General features: G+C 48.5%; 2 protein-coding genes across 3 annotated transcripts in view; one reads left to right on the top strand and one right to left on the bottom strand.

Annotated features, from left to right (window-relative positions):
• frem1b (Fras1 related extracellular matrix 1b) overlaps window positions 1-3688 on the top strand; it is a 32399-nt gene extending 28711 nt beyond the window's left edge. Inside the window, exons 25-35 of the mRNA XM_076721986.1 lie at window positions 157-358; window positions 440-584; window positions 670-799; window positions 876-948; window positions 1037-1186; window positions 1425-1765; window positions 1939-1983; window positions 2287-2448; window positions 2967-3085; window positions 3230-3315; window positions 3454-3688. Of these exons, the coding sequence (XP_076578101.1) occupies window positions 157-358; window positions 440-584; window positions 670-799; window positions 876-948; window positions 1037-1186; window positions 1425-1765; window positions 1939-1983; window positions 2287-2448; window positions 2967-3085; window positions 3230-3315; window positions 3454-3662 (1662 nt within the window). The 3' untranslated portion in view covers window positions 3663-3688. The remainder of the gene's footprint in view (window positions 1-156; window positions 359-439; window positions 585-669; window positions 800-875; window positions 949-1036; window positions 1187-1424; window positions 1766-1938; window positions 1984-2286; window positions 2449-2966; window positions 3086-3229; window positions 3316-3453) is intronic.
• Window positions 3689-4386: 698 nt separating this feature from the next.
• Window positions 4387-20445, bottom strand: nrd1b (nardilysin b (N-arginine dibasic convertase)). Of its 2 annotated transcripts, none has more exons than XM_076726788.1 (31): window positions 20354-20445; window positions 18856-19068; window positions 17807-18077; window positions 17418-17499; window positions 16956-17109; window positions 16058-16131; window positions 15848-15943; window positions 15397-15519; window positions 14570-14627; window positions 13976-14049; window positions 13399-13468; window positions 13241-13318; window positions 12985-13105; window positions 12550-12608; window positions 11358-11412; window positions 10799-10903; window positions 10536-10659; window positions 10204-10290; window positions 9961-10080; window positions 9121-9172; window positions 8835-8985; window positions 8494-8621; window positions 8191-8353; window positions 7974-8005; window positions 7500-7638; window positions 6887-6934; window positions 6660-6712; window positions 6490-6573; window positions 6191-6398; window positions 5790-5879; window positions 4387-5505 (listed from the first exon to the last, which is right to left on the bottom strand). In XM_076726788.1, exons 2-31 carry the CDS (start codon window positions 19038-19040, stop codon window positions 5293-5295), a joined length of 3297 nt encoding a protein of 1098 aa, XP_076582903.1. In that variant the 5' UTR covers window positions 19041-19068; window positions 20354-20445; the 3' UTR covers window positions 4387-5292. The 2 variants fall into 2 exon arrangements, with proteins under 2 accessions (XP_076582903.1, XP_076582904.1); XM_076726789.1 differs by having other exon boundaries at window positions 18856-19054; window positions 20354-20413.
• Between the last annotated feature and the right edge of the window lie 394 nt (window positions 20446-20839).

The following is a 20839-nucleotide window of genomic DNA, read 5'->3' as shown; positions in this document are numbered from 1 at the left end:
AAGACAACGAGTGCAAAGAAGCAGAACCTGGACCCTGAAGGTCCGAGACAGATTTCCTGCAGGGAGACTTTTGTCTCTTGGCACAAACCTCCTGAAAACGTCTGCAGAAAGTCCAGAATCCTCACAGACCGTCAGGTGTTCTCCTGCTGTGTCCAGGTGCATCGGGTGGACAGGACACCTCCCAGTCTGACCACCAGGCGGAGTCCCAGCACCGTGGTGGATCTGGGCGGCGGGCGTTACGGCCTCTTCGTCACCTCCAAACACCTGCAGGCCTCCGACCGCGACAGCCCCGCAGAGGAGCTGGAGTTCTCCATCACCAGACCGCCTCACTTCGGCTACCTGGAGAACGCCGTCACAGGTGAGCCGTCTGTCCGTCAGCCGTAGATGTGGTAGAAACAGATTTGCGTTCAGCTGAACCTCCGACTTCCTGTCCTGCCAGGAGCTTACATCAAAGGTCGTTTCACCCAGCGGGACGTGGACCGGCGCGCCGTGGTGTTCGTCCTCCCGGCCGACGTGGAGGTGACGGCTGACAGCTTCCAGTTCCGCCTCACGGACCCGGCAGGAAACGCGGCGCTGCCTGAGATGTAGGTTTGAAGAAGGATGAGACTGAAGAGCAGGAGCCAAAGCCTGAGGTCTCACTGTGTGTGTGTGTGTGTGTGTGTCCCGCAGACTGGACCTGTCCTGGTCTCGGGTGGAGCTCTCAGCGACCTGCTACAGAACCTGTGAGACGGCGGGGACGCTGCAGATCCAGATCCAACGCAGCGGGAAGAGTGGCGAGCCGGCGTACGTCGCGATCCAGGTACGGTGGCGACCCCTGCGTCCGCTGACCCTCAGTCCAGGCGGAGTCTGCGCTCAGTGTCTGTGTCTCTGTGCAGGTGGAGGAAGGATCGGCCAAAGCCGGCGGAGACTTCACTCACAGCAGCGCCGCTCTCATCCAGTTTGATCCAGGTCAGACTCCTCTGGACTCTGTTCAGGTCTGTCTGTTTAACATCATCTGCTTCTGGATGCGATCAGGTTGATTTTCTCTGCCGTTCAGGAGTCACCGTGAAGACCTGGAACATCTACCTGATAGACGACGGTCTGGAGGAAAACCACGAGACCTTCACCGTCACCCTGAAAAACCCCCAAAACGCCATCCTGGGCCAGAGGAGCTCCGCTAGCGTGGAGATCATCGACCCCAGAGGAGGTGAGATGATCAGGAGCAGATCCACCTGTGAGCGGTTCGCCTTCACCCTCAGTCACTTCCTGCTGCTTCGCTTGATTCTGGGTGTTCAGACCAGGAGGAGGTGACGCGTGAGGACAGTCCTCCTGTTTGTGGGGGGCTTCTTTCATGATTTGACCGGCTGATCTGAGCCTTCACTCGCAGATGTTCTGCTGCTCCACCTTTGACCTCTCTGCCGTCTGTCCGTCTGTCTGTCTCTCAGGACGGTGCGATCCAGACGACCTGAGGGTGGAGGAAGACAAGAGGCTGCTCCCAGCTCCTCCTCGCCTCCCTGACCCTCCGGGTCCAGAGGAGGAGGACCCCGTCACAGACATCGAGGCGGAGCTGCTGTGGGAGAACCAGCCTCACCCTCCGCGGGGCGACGTCCCGAACCGCCGGCCCTACCTGGACTACGGGGAGGGGGACCCGCAGGACCAGGCGGCTCCAGCCTACGGCCACATCCACTACCACAGCGGGCAGCTGCCAGGGCCGAGCACTGGGAGCACTGGGAGCAGTGGGAGCAGTGGGAGCAGTGGACACAGGGTCAGACATGGAGGACTGAAGGTGATTATTGACAAAACAGCAAAATCTGAGCACGTCAACAAAATCAGGCAGGTAAAACACTTCTGAACAACATGTGACGTCACGCCTGGTTCAGTCTGGAGGCTGACCTGCTCTGATGTGCATCATGTGACTGTGATCCTCTGCATCAAGCTGATGTTTCAGTGTTTGTTCAGGTCCATCTGTCAGGAGAGAGGAGGTCTGAGGAGAAGGTGTGGACGGTGAGACACACACACACACACACACACACACACACACACACACACACACAGTTGAGCAAACATAATTTATGGGGACATTACACTGACTTACATTCACTTCCTGGACAGTTACTCTAACCTTAACCTCAGTCTTCATCCTAAAATTTAATGATGTACTTCGTGTCGACCTGTATTTTGTCCCCATGAGGACGGTGAGTCCCCACAATGTGTCTGTGTAAACAGATTTATGGTACACACACACACACACACACACACACACTCAGTGTTAATGTGTGCCTCCTCCTCCTCCTCCTCCTCCATCAGTTCCACAGTCTGACTCCTCTCCGGCTGGAGGAGCTGAAGCCGGGCGACGCCGGGTGGAGCCAGTCGCCTCACAGCCGCCTCCTGCAGGAGCTCCCAGGCAGAGACCCTCCTCAGATGGATCATCCAGAACTGAGACTCCACCCAGAGCTGCGCCAGCGCAAGGTACGACCCCGCCTCCACCAACACCAAGAACACAGAACGTGGTCACCTGAGCTGATCCACTGCAACAAACTCACCTGGAAACAGTCAATATATTTAATGTCTGAGCTCAGTTAGGACCCACAAGAGGCAGGAGCAGCTGACGACTGGGGGAGATGTGGAACGCTCCAAAAACACCTGTCTGGAACATTCCACAGGTAAACAGGCTGATCGGTAACAGGTGAGAGCATCATGATTGGGTATGAAAGGGGCGTCCTGGAAAGGCTCAGTCGTTCACAGAGGATGAAGCGAGTTCACCACTCTGTGAACACATGAAGGATGAAGGAGATGAACACATGAAGCTGCTGTCAGTGAGCAGTTTGATTATTGATGATTGATTCTGGTTTACCCTCGTGGCTCCTCCAGCTGTTTTTGTGTGTCGCTCGTCTGTCTGAACGTTGCTGAGCGTCGCGGTCGTCCTCGTTGAGTTGCTGACAGAAGCCCGTGTTTTGACGGCTGCTTGTGTGTCTTTGTCTCGTCAGACGGGGAAGTCGGTCAGCAGCTCGTGTCCTGACGGTTGGACTCACTACAGGAGACGCTGCTACATCCTCAGCTCGTCTGTGGCCAGCTGGGCGAGCGCCGAGAGGACCTGCTCGCTGCTGTAAGTGACCCCAAAGCACACCTTCCCTCTTTCACTCGTCCAATCAAATGAAAGCATCCTGCTGGACAGGAAGTGGTTTGCAGTGAGCACAGCGGCGTGTTTCCTTGTGTGTTCGACTCTCACGCCGTGTCGTGTCTGTGGCAGGTTGAACGGCAGCCTGACCAGCGTGCGGTCCAGGAGAGACATGACCTGGCTCTGGAAGTTGGCGGGGAGGAAGCCATTTTGGATCGGTGAGTGTCCGCTTTCATCAAGACCTGCGACCGTCAGATTATCGTTCCATGATTTCTTCTTCTCTGTGTGTCAAACGGCCTCCTGATGCTGGTCAGTCCTCGTCGTCCAGTCTTCTAACTCTTCTTCGTGTGTCTCAGGTCTGTCTGGAGGTTCGGGTCGCTGGATGTGGGCCGACGGTCGGTCGGTGTCCTTCTCCAGACTGCGGGGGGCGCCGGCGGGCCGCGGCGAGTCCGTCGTCGGCTCGGACTGCGTGCTGGTGGAAAACCCCCGAAGCTGGATCTCTACGAGCTGCTCCCCCGAAACTCAACACACGTTCATCTGCTCGTCGCCGGCTCACACTCACTGAGACGCTCGGCGCCCCCTGCTGGCAAAGAACTGTGGAGTCTTATTTAACGCTGAGATGCTGCTCTGTACATTATTAGGTTCCATGTTTTTGTCTTATTAAAGATTTCTGCACAAATATGAGCCTTTACATTCAGAGATCAATCAGCTCAGTAGTACATTTACTCAAATACTGCACCGAGGACACATCTGAGGTACTTTTACTTCACATTTCATGTCACTTTCTATTTCTACTCCATCTACACTGCAGGGAAATACTGTACGTTTACTTTAAGACACAGTAATCTAATGTTAGTACTTTAACTGCAGTAATGGGCCTGAGTACTTCCTCCTGTCCGTCCTCCTCTTAGTAACTGTCAGCAGTTTGTTTTTCTGGATAATTTAAATTTTTAACGACACTGAAAAATGTTTTTATCTCATCAATTCAAATCAGTCTCACCACCGTGCAGACGGCGTGGGTCACGTGACCTTCCCTCTGGCGCCACCCTCAGGACAAACACCACACCACCTCTCCACTGTCCGCTCGCTGCGTCTTCAAAACGTGGACAAAAATCACTGAACAAGCAGAGAAGAGACTTCTGAGGAGGACGAGGAAGAAGAGACGCAGTGATGAAGAGTCGAGCTTCGTGTTTCTGGGAGATACTACAGTTATTAATGTTCTCATAGTGTTAGCTTCGTCATCCTCATCATCACCTGGTTTAAGAAGTGACACAGCGTCGTCTGTCCGATGATGATTTTACTCTTTATTATCATAATTTAAACGCAGAACAAACAAAACTCTCAACTAAAACTCAGTGTTTCATGAAGGTTTCTCTAACGCTCACCGAAATGTAAACTGAATGAAATGTTCCGGTGAAACTTTCCAGCCTCCAGAAGCTCCAGCAGCACATTCTGAGTGACGGCGGGTCGTGAACGCATCATCAAACATCAAACAGCTTCAACACAGAAACACCCATAAACACAGCAGTCTGTCAGTGACACTGGCCACAGTGACGTTAGCGCGACCGTCTGCTCTTCTTCTTCTTCTTCTCGTTCCTGACGGACTGAATTTAAACCAGAGCCCTGAGTCATCGCGCTGCATTCACTTCACCTGGGAATAATCGCACACATCATTTCACAGTTAAAAGTAACAAGGAAACATTCAGACTCTTAAATCCATCGAGACGCCATGACAGAGTTTTTTGTGCCGTCGATAAAATCAGAGCAGCTGATCGAGTCCGACTTTCAGAATCCGACATGACGCTGAACTTCCTGTTCAGACGCCGTCTACACGCTGAGCGGATGGAGACGGATTCGCTGATGGCTGCACTCTGAATAAAAGATCATCTGACCTGAAGAGGCCGCGCTCGGTGGCAGCGACAGGAAGAGAAGCAGCTTTGAAACAGTGATGATTCACTTCCTGTGGCGACGACCTTCACAGCAGCTTTACTACAGCGACCGCCGAAACAAACTATTCCCACAGGATATGAATGCAGCGTTATTACAACCACTCACATAAAACAAAATAACTAAACACACGTTTCTGTCTGTCCTGACAGTGTCCGCTCTGATCAGCTGTTTCCAGTATCTCTGACTGAAGAGACGGCGAGGACGTCACGTGACTCCCCGTCCGGTCGTGTCGCCGTGAGACTGGCCTAGCTGAGGATTTTGTGGTAGGGGTTGAGGGGGAGGGAAGAGGTGAACGCTCTGATGTCGGTGATGAGCGTGAGGTCCTGGAGCGACGGCGAGGAGGCCAGCAGGAAGTTCAGCTCGCTCACTTCGCCGTAGGCCGAGGACGGAGGGTTGTCGGGGCTGCCGGCGCCGCTCTGCTCCGGGGGGTCGTTCTCCTCCACCCCGAAACCAACCACCTGATCCGCAAAACAAACATTTACAGGATGACAGCGGTCTGCTCTGCATGTTTGAATCTAATCTGGTTCATTCAAATCTGGCAGCCGCTGGTTTCACATAGTTTCTGTACAAATCACATCATGAGGCGTTCACGGCCTTAACTTCTTCTCTGACGACTGCATTACAAAAGCTCTAGAAGTGCTTTTCATGTTTGTAAAACCTCCGTTTGCTTTGTCCCTGTCCTCATTCTACAGACCTGCAGCACACAGAAACTTACGAACAGCAGTGAATGCAACACACTCACGTGAACACTGAGCTTCCTGCTGCTGGTGTTTCTGTGCTCCAGGAACCAGGAGACCAGCTCCTCCTGACTGAAGAGCTTCAGGGCCTCGATCTGCAGGGAGACCACAGCGGGTTAGAACCACAGAGTGGGACCAGAACCACAGAGCGGGACCAGAACCACAGAGCGGGACCAGAACCACAGAGCGGGACCAGAACCACAGATGCGTTCTTTATGTTCGTTTTGTGTGGGAAAAAAACCCTGAAGAACTTCAGTTTACAGGACACTTCAAACCATCAAATATTTGGTGTTTCTGCTTGAAAATGACTGAGCGGATGAACTATTAAGGACTAAAGCTCTGACGTGTCACAGCCGTCTGGTTCTTTGAAATGAGTTCACAGAAGCAGCTTCACAACACGTCTCACCTCCTTGTTGAGACGCTTGAAGACGTACTGCTGCGTGACGACCTCAAACCAGTTGCGGTCCACTTCCTCTCCCAGGTGGGCGTCCTCGCACTCCTTCAGCTTGATGAGAGCCGTCACCTGGGACCTGAAGGCCTCCTCGCTCAGACTGGACAGACGCTCGCCGAAGCTGTCCAGGAACTCCTCGATCTTCGCCTCCACAAACTCTGTGCTGCGAGGACAGATGGACGAGGGAGACGAGGAGTGTTTAAAAACTCAAAGAGATCCACTCTGCAGCTGCACGGGCGCAGAGGACGGCTCACCTGAACTTGGTGGCCTGCGTCTCCACAGTGATGGAGAAACCCAGCACCCCTGAGGTGTTCCTGCAGGTCGGGTACACCTGGTACCTGCAGGGACGACACGAAGCGGTGGACAGTTTAAAGGAAACACCTCGGACAGACGGATCTGTGAGCTCAGCAGAAATGACACTCACCCCAGAGTCTCCTTCGTCCTGAGGAAGTCGAAGCAGGGCTCCTCCATGTGCATCTGCACACGCGCGCGCGCACACACGCACACACACGCACGCACGCGCACACACACACGCACGCACACACACACACACACGCACACACACACACACACACACACACATACAGTGTCACGTGACCAACAGCACTCACAGGACTCACTGCTGCTCTGTGTGTAGATGTCGACACTCACCACCATCAGCTCCATCAGAGCGTGTTCTCTGAGGTTCTTCAGGCCCGACTGCAACAAGAACCCAGAATCAAACACAAGAGAACCGAAAACAAAGACAGGTGACAGTGAACAGGACGACACGAGAGGCTGACATCCAGGAAGTGTCACATCCTGTTCTGGGTTTTTTTTCCTCTCCTCAGGTGTTATGGGGTGGGGGTGTTAGGGTGACAGGTGTTATGTGTTACTTCCTGTGTCACCTGTGTGTCATCAGTTAATTATCCTCAGGTGTGTTTAGCCTATGTGTTTCCCTCTTTCAGGTGTCAGTTTGTTCCCAGTTCAGTTTTTGTATTTCTCTGCAGTTCTTGGATTTGTCTCTTCCTCTCTTTAGTTGGCCGCCTGTTTCTGTGAACTGGGATCAGCTTTACTTTATCAAAGCTCACCTTTCTTTCTTGTACCTGCCTGCTTGGTGTCCTGCATTTGAGTCACCAGCCAAACACTAATACACACTGTGAAAACACTGTCACAAGTGAAAGTTCTGCCCTGAAAACATTACTGAAGTAAAAGTATGTCAAAGAGGAAAACGTGCCTCATCACAGTGGTTCTATCCGTAATGTGCCTGCTGTGGTCTTCCTACCTGGTAATAGACGGTGACCTCAGAGTTGGCGTCTCCTTTGTTGAGAGATTTGACTTTACAGAGATGCTGTTTCTGAGGCAGCTCCACCACCCGGAACAGCACAGGGACCTCTGCTGACAGAGGCTGGAAGTGCAGCTTACTGCAGAGACAAACAGACCGTCAGCGTCACACGTGCAGACCAGACTGAACTGGAATCAGCTGGAGGACGAGTTTGTAAGCGGAGTGACTGAACGATCGTCCTGCAGCTCCGTCAAAAGTCCCGCTGCTTTAAAATGAACGCACAGACTGAGGGATGATATTTCAGCTCTCAATCCATCTGACATCAATGCAACACACACGGACTTTTATTTCTGAGTAATAATAAGTCTCATTTCTGTGTCCTTTACCTCCAAGATGTAAATCTGGATGGAATCTCGCTTTATATAAAACCTCCATAAACATGAAAGTGCAGTAATACGTGCAGCAGATACTCACTCGATGAAGTACTGCAGAAACTCCTTTGACTCCTGTTGGAGGAAACAAAGGGCAAAAAACATTCATGAGTGAGAGGATGTGGTTGTAAAAATGACATTTCAGAACAGTGAACACCTCACAGAGAGAAAACCTGGACGACTAAATGACACTCTGACTCTCTGTTATGAGGGGGGCCGTTGAGTTTAACGTGCTGCACAGCAGCGTTGCTTTGTCTCACCGTGCTGGTGAAGTTTCCCTGAACCAGACCTTCAGTGTAGAGCTCCGCCTTCAGCCCGCTGGCGAAGGTCAGGAGGTCGTCGACGGTCAGACCCTTCATGACCGCCTGGTACTTCTGAATGACCGACCAGCGACTGTGCTCCAGGATCAACAGACGGACGTCTCTGCGGGCGGGACAAGACAGCGAGACACTAGAAAACACTGCAGCCACCCAGAGAGTGTGTGAGTGTCAGCAGTGTGGGTGTGTGTGTGTGTTTGCAGTGTGTGCCGTTTGTGTGAGTGTGTGTTTGTGTGTGCCACGTACTTGCCGAGTCTCTCAGGTTTGATGAGGATGTTGAAGTAGGTCTTCTTCAGCTGCTCAGAGAACATGGTGAAGACGCCCGGCTCGGCGCTGAACTCTGCCAGATGATCCACGATCAGCTTCAGCAGCAGCTGAAACACCAACAAGGAAGAAAGTACATTTACTCAAGTACTTTACTGCAGTACAGACTCAGCCTGAATACACTAGAGGTGACTAACAGGGCGCCCCCACGACATCTAGCAGAGCAGCAAGCGTAGCTCATGTGTCTGACATGAGCTGACATTGTACTATCAATACAAAGTGTGTGTGTGTGTGTGTGTGTGTGTGTGCGTGCGTGTGTTCACCGGCAGTTTGTGGTTGAAGCCTTTCAGTCGGACCACCAGTCCGTGCTCTCCGGCCACCAGCTTGTACTCCAGCTGAGCCACGTCGGCCTCGTAGGCTGGTTCTGCCAGGTTATGAGCCAAGACGTTGACAAAGAGGTCAAACAGCACCAGACTGAAACAGGAACAAGGCAGTTAAACAGGCACAACGAGGCCCACGTGGCTATAAGAGAAGATCCATTCATCATCAAAAATCCACGACGGTTGATTTTCTCATGATCTGTGTTCATGTGCTTCGAGGGTCTCTTACTTCTCAGGGCTCTTCTGAATCATCGGGGAAATCAGGTTGAAGCGAATATAAGCTGACAGACAGAAAACAACATGATCAGGTCACATTTCATTCACTGAATGAGTAAATCATTATTTCACTTCATCTAAGAGCCCAGAAAAAAGTGTGACCTGCTCATCACATGACTAAATAAAAGAAACGGGTTGTTAAAATGTTGAAGTGTTTCATTGAAGTTCATGATGTTTACAGAGTTAAACATTTCCCAAAAGTTCAGTCTGACAGATGTACAGCTGTAGTTTCAGAAGCAGCAATGACTGCACTGTCCAGCAGATGGAGCTGTTTAACGTGCTGAGGCAGGAGGTCAGTCCAGACGACAGCAGCCTTCGTGTTCCCAGAATCCCTCCACATGTTCTCAGACAACAATGAGTCACGTCTGATGTGGTTTCCCACAAAAAAGTTCCAAGTTTATTCTCTAAATGAAAATCTGAATCTGTGAAAATGACTTGTTTCAAAGGTTTAGAGACAGAAGACGTCTCCTCATTCACTGAAAAGTCCATCGCTGGCTCACATCTCATCAGTCACCATTTGATAGACTGAGGGGGCAACGAGGCAAAACCAAGCAGACCGTTAAAAATACTACTAAATAAAATGGAATAAAATGATAATATAAAGCCAACAGAGATGAAACTGATTGAATTTGCCATCATGAATGAAAAGCTTTTTAAAGGCAGAGCTTTGAGGAGTGATGAAGAGCCGTCACTGCAGCTTCACCATCAGCAGAGCAAACTATCTGCTGGTCGCAGCTTGAAAACACTGGCTGGCGCTCGACCAGCTCCAGGATCACGTGACGACTGGACTCACCTTTCGGGATCTTGAACTTGTTGTCCTTCTTGTACCACAGACAGCCTCGCTCCGTGTTGGCGATCCTGACGGGAAACTCTGAGTCCGGACAGTCGGACGTCTTCAGGGTGAAGTCCGTCGCTGCGGATGAAGACGAAGATGAAGAAGAGGAGTGAAGAATGCGATCAGAGCTGAGCGTGTGCTTTGGTTTTAGCTCTCTTACATCACAGTGAACTGTCACGTCTGCACTGAGTCTGCACTGACCGATGAATTTGTTCTCAGCAGGAAGGTGGAGTTCAGGGTTGAGTTCGAAGTCTCCCGCCCAGCGCTGAGCCCACTCCTCTGAGATGTCTGATGAGACAAAACAAACACACCCACCTTTAACAGAACCACAGTTTTCTGAATGAACGACTCCTATCGTTTGATTGCATTGTGCTTAATTAGGATCAATATGAACGATTACAGTGATTAACATGCTGCCTTTGCTTTTCAGGAAACAGATGGAGCCTCACTAACGGGAGGTGTGTGTGTGTGTGTGTGTGTGTGTGTGTGTGTGTGTGTGTGTGTGTGTGTGTGTGTGTGTGTGTGTGTCGTACCCTCCATGCTGTAGCAGGTACCGAACCATTTTTCTCTGAGTGGACAGTGACCTTCGTTCTCTGGTGACAGCAGCAGCAGGTTCGCTCTGTCAGGAGTCAGCAGGGACAGAGCAGCACTGATCACCTGAACACACACACACACACACACGCAGAACAAGTATAAGTTTACACTCAGAGGGTAAAGTCGGTGCTGTATTTCATAAGCAGCTAATTTGGGCTCTCAGACTGATCCTGGATCAGATCTGGTCCTGTGTCCTGGTCACCTGGGGCTCGTACTCAAACATGAGCTGGTCTCCGGTCAGGAAGTCCTCTTTGGGAAACAGCTGCATGTTCTCACAGATGTTCTCCACAAACTCGATGGGATCCGTCTGTCAGTCCAGACGAAAGCACAGACGACACGTTCATCATGTTATCAATCACTTGTTTAGGTTTCATTAAAGCACACGAACGTGATCATTAACTCATTTTAAGATCAATTAACTTTGCTGGTGAAAAACTCTCTGAGCAGGAACACACCGTCCACGTCACACACACTCCATGAGGAGTGATGACTGACAGGTAAAAACCTGTTTGGTGTTTCTATCCTGAGGGCTGATCTCATCAACTTAAAGCTGATCACTTCTGTCCTCATCATTAGGATTAATGTCGCTTTACTGATCAACCGATCAATCACTTCCTGAGAAAACGGCCTGTGAAATCGTCCAGAGACGAAACCCATTAATCTGAAACGACAGCTGACTGTAAATCACCTGCTGAACCGACAGAACACAGAGTGTGTGTGTGTGTGTGTGTGTGTGTGTGTGTGTGTGTGTGTGTCACTACCTGCTCCTGATAGTGGAACTCGTTTGCTTCGATCTTCTGAATTTCTTCATAGATCCTGAAAAAAAAGGACGTTTATTTAAAATCTAAAACTTAATAACAAACTGCACAAACATCACTGACGTTTGCTGATTCGTTTACATGGAAACAATATGATTATTATGGGCTTTCTGGAGCTACTTGACCACTTAAAACAGCGTCCTCAGTGAGTTCATGTGTGGAACATTAACGAATCAGAAACTGTTTTTCTGGACATCTGGACTTGTTTTTGCGTTTTCACGTCCACCAGATGATAAGAATATTTAAGATTCTTAATGCTGATGATTGACGCCCTCAGCTTTACTGGAATCTATTCAACCAGCACAAACACAGTGATTATCCTGATACAAGATAAAGTCAAATTAAATTCAAAGTCCGGACTCGCTGCTGCGTTTCACTGGGTGACTCCCTGCTCTCTGAATCTCTGCCTTCATGCCTTCTCAGACACATGAATTCATGTTTTTACTTCTCACATCCTAATTTTAATATAAATGAGGATTCCGGTTTCTTATTTCAGGTTCAGAGGCGAAGAGAAAACATCAGCTTCAACACATTCACCGCAGACTGAAGTCACTGGACCGTGTGGTCACGTGATCGGTCGACTGTTTGTGCGGGTTCGATCCAAACGGCGTCTCAGCATCACGCCCGGCTGAGTCTCAGAGTCCCTGAAGGGAAATGAGGCTGAAGCGAGTTGACTGAGCAGATGCAGATGTTTCAGCGAACTATTGACATGAGGTGAGTCAGATCAGTGCCGTGTTAGAGTGAAAGTTACTTTGAGCACATCCTCGTGGCTTCACTTCGTCAGCTCTCGCCTTTGTGAGCTCAGAGTTTCTGTCACCTCCCAGATGTTGATCAGTGGTGTTATTATTCTGTGACGAGCTAAACGATTCAATATCTTCACATTCTGATAAAACGCATTTTGGAACAACTTATTCTACGCAACCCTAAACTCTCCATGTTTAGATGATCCATCGTAAACCTTGAATGCAACAAATAAACCTTCATTTTAAAACAGTCCTGGTTATTCTGAGTAAGACAGTTCACATCTGAAACTGGTGTGAGAGGCTGATAAACAGAAGCAGGACATAAGAAACACAGTTTTGGCCTGAAAGAGTTCACCAGGTCTCTAAAGGGGTTTTTACAGAATGTGTCTGACCTCTGCTGAGGGCCCAGAGTCTGGAGCATCTTCAGGTACTGGAACACCAAATGGACCACCTGCACAGAGAGACACGATGCAGTGTGGGAGTTACGGGACACTGAAGACTTCTAAAACTAAACCTGCCTCCTCTTATTATTATTTTCAGTGACTATTTAAACAGCTGAGTGAAGTTACAGCCAGCAGCATCGTCATCCTCTCTGCAGGAATAACTGTTTTCAACAAGAACTTCAGAGATGATTTCAGCCGTCTGCTTTCCAAATGTTCGCCTCAGCAGTTCTCAGGACATGAAAGCACCAAATTTACTTCAACTGTGTGTCAAACACAATAATTTAACGTCAGTCTGTTCAGCTCCTCCTCAGTGCTTTTAAAAAAGGTTTTAAATCTCTCTGTGTGTGTGTGTGTGTGTGTGTGTGTGTGTGTGTGTGTGTGGACCTGGTGGAAGTTCTGGTAGCCCTGGTCAGTGAGGGTGATGGAGATGGAGAAGATGGAGTAGGTGGTGTTCTGGTCAAAACCCGTCTCACTGTTTCCTCCAAACAGAGCCAGAGCCCAGCACCTGAACACACACACACACACACACACACACACACACACACACACACACACACACACACACACAGTACACATCATGAGTATCTGCTCTCGCTCAGTGTTTCGTTTCTCATCGTTTTTTCTTTTTTCTTCAGCTCACTTCCTCCTGAGCAGTGACAGGATGCTGCCGGTCCCTTCGTGTCCGATCAGCCAGGAGATGTAGTGAAGAGGCTTCACTCTGACAAAAAAACAAAACACACACTCTGTGACGTCTAACCTGACTGAGGGACGATCTTACAGACCAACAGTTTGACTCACCTGTAGTGCTTCCCCTGAGGTGGGACGGCCCAGCTGATGGTCAGAGCATGAACCTTCCTCACAGGGACCACTGCAACACACACGCACGTGTTAGTTTGTATGTCCTGTTAAAACCGGATCTAAGAATCCTTTTGATAATCCTGTCGTAGAATTAATAAAACGAAAATCATGATTGTAAGATTAGATTTCTCATTTCTCCAATTATCTAAACCTTATCGAGCAAAACAGAGAATTACAGACAGAAAACTTGATAAGCTCAATTAGGAGAGCACGTTATTGATCCCCAGGAGGTCAATGAGGTGCTACAGCAGCACAAGAGGAAATAATGAGTAGAACCACACCATGAAACAATGTAAGAAATGTAATTAGTACAAATTAAGTAGAAGTATCCTCGTTACTGTCAATCTGCATGAAGGTGTTTCATCTGCATTAATGCATCAAATAAAGATTTTAACCAGCGGTGCGGTTTCCTCAGAAATATCAGAATACATGCACACAATATGCAGTAAGAATAACAATACAACTACTGCTACAAATACTACAGCAGATAGTAGGAAGAGTACAAACAGTATCTGACCTCTGTAGAGTTTGTTGAAGTCCGGAGTGTCAAACGGCTGCTGGAGGTGAGAGAAGTCGGCTCGAGGTTCACCGCTGGAAACATTAAAAAACCCGAATTTACCTGATTTATCAAAGAGTGATTATCATTAATGATCAATTTCAGAAAATGGAAACGCTGACAAGACGGCTCAGAGCGCTGAAATAAAGGTAAAGAGCAGAGGGTTCGTGTTTCAGGAGGACCGAGCGCCGCCTCCTTTACATCCTCAACATGTTTGTCAAACGTCGCTCGTTAAGCAACGTTCTGACATCAACCATCAGAAGACTTTCAAGGATTAGCAGAAAAGGCTGAGTCCACCAACGTGCTGTGTTCAGGTCTGGAAACAAGCTAGCATCCTCAGAGTCTTTGCCACTGCTAACAATCATGTTACTGCAGCAGGCTAACACACTGCTCACTCGTTTCTTACTGACCAACATGCACCAAAACTGATACATCAGCAATAACATCATGCTGGTCTACATAAGAATCTCATGTACTGCAGTGTTTTATACTACCAGGACTTACCACAAGGTGTGTGTGTGTGTGTGTGTGTGTGTGTGTGTGAGGAGGGCTTACTTGTTGGGAACTTTGATGAAGATCTCTCTCACCCACTGCTCCAGAGTGTCCAGAGTCTCTAAACAACAAGAGCATCTGTGTAAGAGCTGGAAATGTTGTTCGTCCATCTACGTTGGTTTGACCTCTCACCTCCGTGCAGTGATGTCAGAGTGTACTTCAGGGAGCGTCAGTACCCTGTGACATCACTGCTGGGTGTGGTTACAGACAGGTAAAGGTCCCGCGCTGTAGACGGTGAGATTTCCATATCTTTATGAAAGTTTTAAAAAGCTCAATCCTCTGAGAAATGCACAAACTGTGCCTTCAAACGAGCCGCCAGGACTTCGGTGAGGTGGATGTCAGAGCCAGTCACCGTACACCACGCATGCTTTTAATTTAACATTAAAAGCATGTAAACATTTCCTCGTAGACCCCTCAAATACAGTATGAACCTGAAAATGACCATAATATGGGACCTTTAAGAGACCCAACCAGTCAGCTCTGCTTTTCAGCTTGCTGTTAGTCACTCTTTAAGGTGGACGCTGATGTTCGCATGTTAGCATTAGCATTCCTTAAATTTTACACATTAGGCACTGGGCAGAAATTTTGGCCAAGGCAACTTACTAACTGCATTCCACCTTACTAAAAACACAAAGCAAGAAAGATTTAACTGTTTGTCCATTTTCACCCATGCAGTAAGTTTACACTGTGGTGTGTGACGAGCATCAGAGCCTCACGGGACTGCTGAGGCTTCAAGCCTCTGTGCCTCCTAAACAAGCTGCAGTAACAGCAGTGAAACAAACACGTGCTGAGATGGAGGTTGTGACCGTCCGGTGAGTCTGTGTGAGTACCTTTGGACTGAACGGCCAGCGTCATGTAATGTGCAGAGTAATATCTCCTCCAGAAGTGTCTGAGCCGCTGGTAGGTGTTGATCTGCTTCTCTCTGGGCTCGTGCTTTAATGTCTGAGCGTTACCTGAGCAGCAGGAACAGACGTTCGATCATGACCTGACATCAAATCTGAACATCTGAACATCCCAGCAGCTTAGAAAGAGACTTAATGAAGCCATTTAGAATGAACAACATGACAACAGAATTATCCTGGATGAAGTGGGAACTGAAAATAAGTTCTCAGAGGAAACACAGGAAACACTGACATCACAACAGTATCTGTAATCAGGACTATTTAAAACTTTGTGTTTTTTCCTCTTCTGTTGTCTAAATGTTTTTTTTCTTCTTCTTCAACAGAACAAGTCTCAGATTGAGAACAGAAGCACATTTGAAGACTGCATGCGTGTTCTTACCCCAGCAGAACTTGCTCATTGGGTGTCCTGGTTTAGCCAAACTCCCAAACAGCATCTCCTTACGATGCGAGTCGGACGGCCTCGCCAACTGGTACTCTGAACAGGGGATGAGAGAAGGTCCACGGAGAGAAAAGTCTGGTGCTCAGTTCAGATCATGAGGAGCATCAACGTGTGAAAGCGTGTGAAAAAGGGTCCCTGCTGCAGACTCACCGCTGTCCACAGCCTCCACCTCTCTGTCGATGGCGTCTTCTATCATCAGAGGACAGATGAAGAACTGAGCCCACCTGGAACACACACACAAAAACATTCAATAATTAACTGTTTATGTCATTTATCAGTCAACATTTTCTGGTTCCAGCTTGTCCAGTGTGAGAATCCGCTGCTTTTCTGTGTTTTACGACTTTAAACTGAACATCGAGGTGTTGGTTGGACAAAGAAAGACATGTAAAGGCATTTAAAGACATCACCTGTCACAGTCTGGGAACATGTCATGGCCATTTTTCACAGTTTCTGACATTTTATAAACCAAAAAATTATTTGATGAATAAAAAAAGAACGAGTGGATGAACTGGTGAGTAAAGAATGGATCAGTCACAGCCCCTCTGTAAAAACAGTCAGCTCTGCTCTGGTGTCTCCTCAACCAGAGACATTCACCTGCAGAACAAACTGCAGGGGTCTCCTCGTCCCTCCTGCATGTTTCCAGTCCACTGACCGCTCGGCTAAAAACGGCATCGGTCTCATCATGGCTGCAGAGAGAGCATCGGCCGGCCCGCTGCAGAGCGGCTCAGCGCTCGTGGTGATCTTTAATGAACCGGTTGACCTCCCATCAGAGAGCCAGATGGCCCACAAAGAGCTGCCATCAACACACACACACACACACAAACAGAGGACACCAGCCTTCACGATGGGGGACGCCCAAAAACTCCTGTTCTGACAGGAAACCCCTACGGCTCGCTGTCAGTCACATACTGGACCTGTTACTGCGCAGCCTCAGCACCACTCTGCTTTTTGTCTTTCTAAACATCAGAAAATGTTTAACTAACCAGCAGAAAAACAAGGAAGGATGAGACCACGGCTCGGCGTTCTGAAGATCTGAGTCCAGCCTCACCTGTCGAGCGCCTCCCTGAAGTGCTTCCTCTGAACGTCGAACTGGAAGATGGTTCTCTCACAGTCTGTGGAGGCGTTGTCGCTTCCTCCATGTTTCTTCAGAAAGGCGTCGAAGCCGTTCTCTGCTGGGTACTTCTCACTGCCCATGAACACCACTGAGCATCAGACAGGAGGAAACGAAGAAAAGGCAGGACAGAGCTGAGTTCAGAGGATAAACTTGGTTAAATTTGAGGTACATTTGGATTCAGGTAGAAGCCTCTCGTTCTTATCCAGCTCTGACAAACGCACACATTAGCTGTAGCTAATTAAAATGAATTCAGTCTTAGCTGAAATGAAACGTTTGGCTGTTGCTCAGCTAACAGCCGACGTCTGCAATGAACTTAATTAGATCTGACAGAGTCGTGATTCAATCATCGGATCCGATGGTGGATCTGGATTTGGAAAAAGCTTCTGTTGGACTCACTGTGTTCCAGGAAGTGGGCGAGGCCGGGCAGGTCGTCCGGGTCGCTGAAGCTCCCCACACTGATGCACAGAGCAGCTGCCGCCTGCAAACACACAAACACACACAAGAAGACAACGTGACACAAGTTGAAGAATCTGCTGCTTTCAGTCACACCGAACACGTTTTGTGACGTGGAGAAAGCTCCCCGACGTCAATCAACACGTGTGTGTATTCAGAGTCCGACTGTAATACAATATATAATTGACCTGAGAGTGAAATATCGCACAGATTCAGAGTGTTTGAGGACATTTACTGGAAAACAAAGCCTCATCACACACAAACTAAACTAACTTTAACGGCTTCCAAAGTCACTTTCTGTGAATAAGAAGTGTTGAATCATCGTCACCCACCTGCTTCTCAGAGCTCCCTCTCTTCTTCCTCCCTGTGTTCTCCTCGTCCAGCTCATCAAAGTCACTGTCCTGTTCCTCCTCTGCATCTTCCTCCTCATCCTCCTCCGACCCCTCGCCAGAATCCCCTTCTTCCTCACCTTCTTCCTCTTCCTCCTCCTCAGTGTCCTCTGCGTCTCCCTTGTCCTCTGCGTTTTCAGCGCCTCCCTTCCCGTCTGCCCCGCTGAAGTCAGAGATGAGGAGCGCTCGGAGGCCGTTACTCAGCTCGATATACCTGCAGGGAGGATCAACATCAATATTCCACCAGCGTAGCTCGCCATGACTCCGGCAGGACGCTCAATATATCTGAGGAGACTATGGCTGCTTTCACACTTGTAGTTCAGGAACATTATATTACATTATCGTCATTTGGCGTTAACTGAGAGACAGGTTTTCCCACACATACACAGGAGGCAAGAGCCATGACAGGTCTCTATGCACTTTGAAAGGTGCACTATGCAGGATGTCCCTAAAAAACAACGTACAGATTCATACAAAGTAAGCCCTCTCAATCATTATTTCCCTGCCCTCTGCCTGTATTTTCCTCTCCTTTATTTGTGGTCGGGCTGCAGCCTTTGGGCAGTGGGTGTGTAGCCTCCAGCCAATTATAGCATGGAGGTGAGATGGGGACTTTATGAAAAGGTAGCGACCAGGTTCAGGTCAGTAAGCGGCACACATCCAAGAAGAATCTATGAAAATGGCAGACGCAGCACCGAAAACTGTCTGTTTACAAACTGCAGTCAACAGCTGCTGCACAGTTCACCTTCAAACTCTGTCACAAGCACTGCTGATCCTAGAGCTGCTGAACTGGATAACAGGACAAACTGTAGTAACGAACTTCCTGTTATTTTCAGGACACCAGCAGGCACCTGTCTCTGTCACCTTTGCCTCTTGTCTCTAGTAGTTTAGCATCTGAATTTATGCTAAAGTCACATATCTACTATCACAGCATCCTGCCTGACGTGTGACTTCCTCCATGACTGACACTTAAACCAAACGCTGTTCTTTCCCACCTATATTTCTTCGGGTCACTGGGTGATTTGATGATCTCTGGGTCTCCCTGGTCTTCTGCAGCGGCTCCTCCGCCTCCAGCAGCCACCTGGTTCCTGGCGTCCTGTGGCGGCGGCTCACCCTGATCGGGGGCAGACACCTGTCCTGGCACACTGCCACCGCTTGCTGACTTGTTGGTTTGGGGCATTTCGACCAAGTCCTCTGGAGGGACAGCGCTAGAGATGCAGATGGAGAACACACGTTTATGAACATTGCAAGTATCTTATGTGATGCTGTCATGTATACTATGGCCGAAAGTATGTGGACGCGGCTGAGGTCCTTTTTTCCAGTGATGGGAAATCTTTTGCTACAACACACCGATTGGTGTTTAGACAACGGTGTTCTTCTTTGCTTAAACAGTTTGTGTTAGTCTCTTTCCTGTTTCACCATGACAGCTGAAACAGCCGCCGTACACAAAGCAGCTGCATATAGAAATAGATGTCCCAGTTTGGTGTCGAAGAACTTGACAAGCCAACACCAGCCGACACCTTCCGGATAAACTGGAGCACCAACTGTGAGTCAGACCTGATCACCAACATCAGGGTTGGACCTCACTGATACTCCTGTGTCTCAACAGGAGCAAAGCTGTTTAAAGCTCAGTGGACATTAGGACATGTGAGTACTGACTGAAGACACAAATGCAGACCTGTCCTTCGACCAGTAATGAGAACAATCATTAGCTGGGAGCCATACAAATCCAACTGTGCAAAGCCTTCATAAAAGAGGAAGCTGTTCTAGCAGCAGATTAATGCCCATGGTTTTGGTATGACAGTCACACATGGCTGACATTTTCGGGTGTCCACATATTTTTGTAAAATTATTACTGTGTACTGGCTAAGGAGACACTAGTACATGGTAAACTGGTTTTCAAAGATTAAACAATTGCAGTAGCTGAATCAAATGCATGCCGATTTGTTGAACACCATCTACTGTTTTCGAAACCATCTCAAGTCAAATTTAATAACGTATAATTTTGTCGATAAGAGAGGGAGACTGAAAATATCCCATTTTATTGCTGCAGTTTGGTGGCATGATCTCGTCGCGCGGGAGAATTGCATGGAACGTTTCGAGGGGTTCTCACTATTAGTCAGTCAACAGAACCTTTCGTTACTATTGAGTGAATTCGACGGGGGCAACAGACAGCTCAGGTAACTGACGCCGGCTGTCTTTAAACGGTGGGAAGGTAGCAAGCTAGCTGCTGGAGCTGACTTAAAATGTCCACAAACAAAGCCACAAATACTGTAAATTAGACGGTTTAACCGGATGGTGAGTTCATTTAGCCACAGACTGGCTTGGTTAGCTGTATATTAGCCTTCAGTAATCCTGTTGATGAGAATGACACAACATCGCCTGTTAACAGCCATAGTTGCTAAAATAGGAGTAGTTTTAATCGTTAGCTGAACAGCCACATCTACACACGGCAGTTCGATTTGTTGTACTTTGATACGAGGACTGGCTCACCTTCGTTTCCGCTAGCTTAATGTTGATGGAAGTTTAGAGTTTCGGTTTCAGTACAGCTGCCTAGCCTGGGTCAGATAGCAGTTAGCCTAAACAATAGCTGTGATTCGCTTAGAGCTAATCAATCACAGACTAACGGGCCACATGATTGGCCAAATCTGTGACGACAGAGGTTAAGTTTGATTGACGAACACTAGAAAAAATACTTGTTCTGGTCACCGTTGAGTATCAGCAGGCTAGTTCCCTCAACTACGACATAAATCGATGAGACAGAGTGGTTTATTTAAGTCTGTAACCACAACAATAACTGAATAACTAAATAAAATCATAACGCATGCGAAACCATAAGAGTGAAATACAGTTTTAGTCACATAAGATCAATAAATGTCTGCCAAACGTAGTCTTTAACTTCCTTATCTTTAAATCTACATTATAGATCTGAACACTTCTGTCATCTTGATAACTTAAAAACCTTTGATATCTGTTTTT

Source organism: Chaetodon auriga, chromosome 3 (assembly GCF_051107435.1).
Source record: "Chaetodon auriga isolate fChaAug3 chromosome 3, fChaAug3.hap1, whole genome shotgun sequence".
Lineage (NCBI taxonomy): Eukaryota > Metazoa > Chordata > Actinopteri > Chaetodontiformes > Chaetodontidae > Chaetodon > Chaetodon auriga.
Note: the sequence above shows the minus strand (reverse complement) of the source record. Positions and strands in the feature narration are given on the sequence as shown.

Bases quoted from the DNA above. Each gene is read 5' to 3' on its own strand.
- nrd1b (XM_076726788.1), bottom strand. From the start codon at position 19,040: ATGCCCCAAACCAACAAGTCAGCAAGCGGTGGCAGTGTGCCAGGACAG. The intron at 10,291-10,535 runs GTACGACACACA...TTGTCTCATCAG, and splicing joins TACCTGCTACAGCATGGAGG to ACATCTCAGAGGAGTGGGCT. The intron at 8,622-8,834 runs GTGAACACACGC...TTGGTGTTTCAG, and splicing joins GCTTCAACCACAAACTGCCG to CTGCTGCTGAAGCTGATCGT.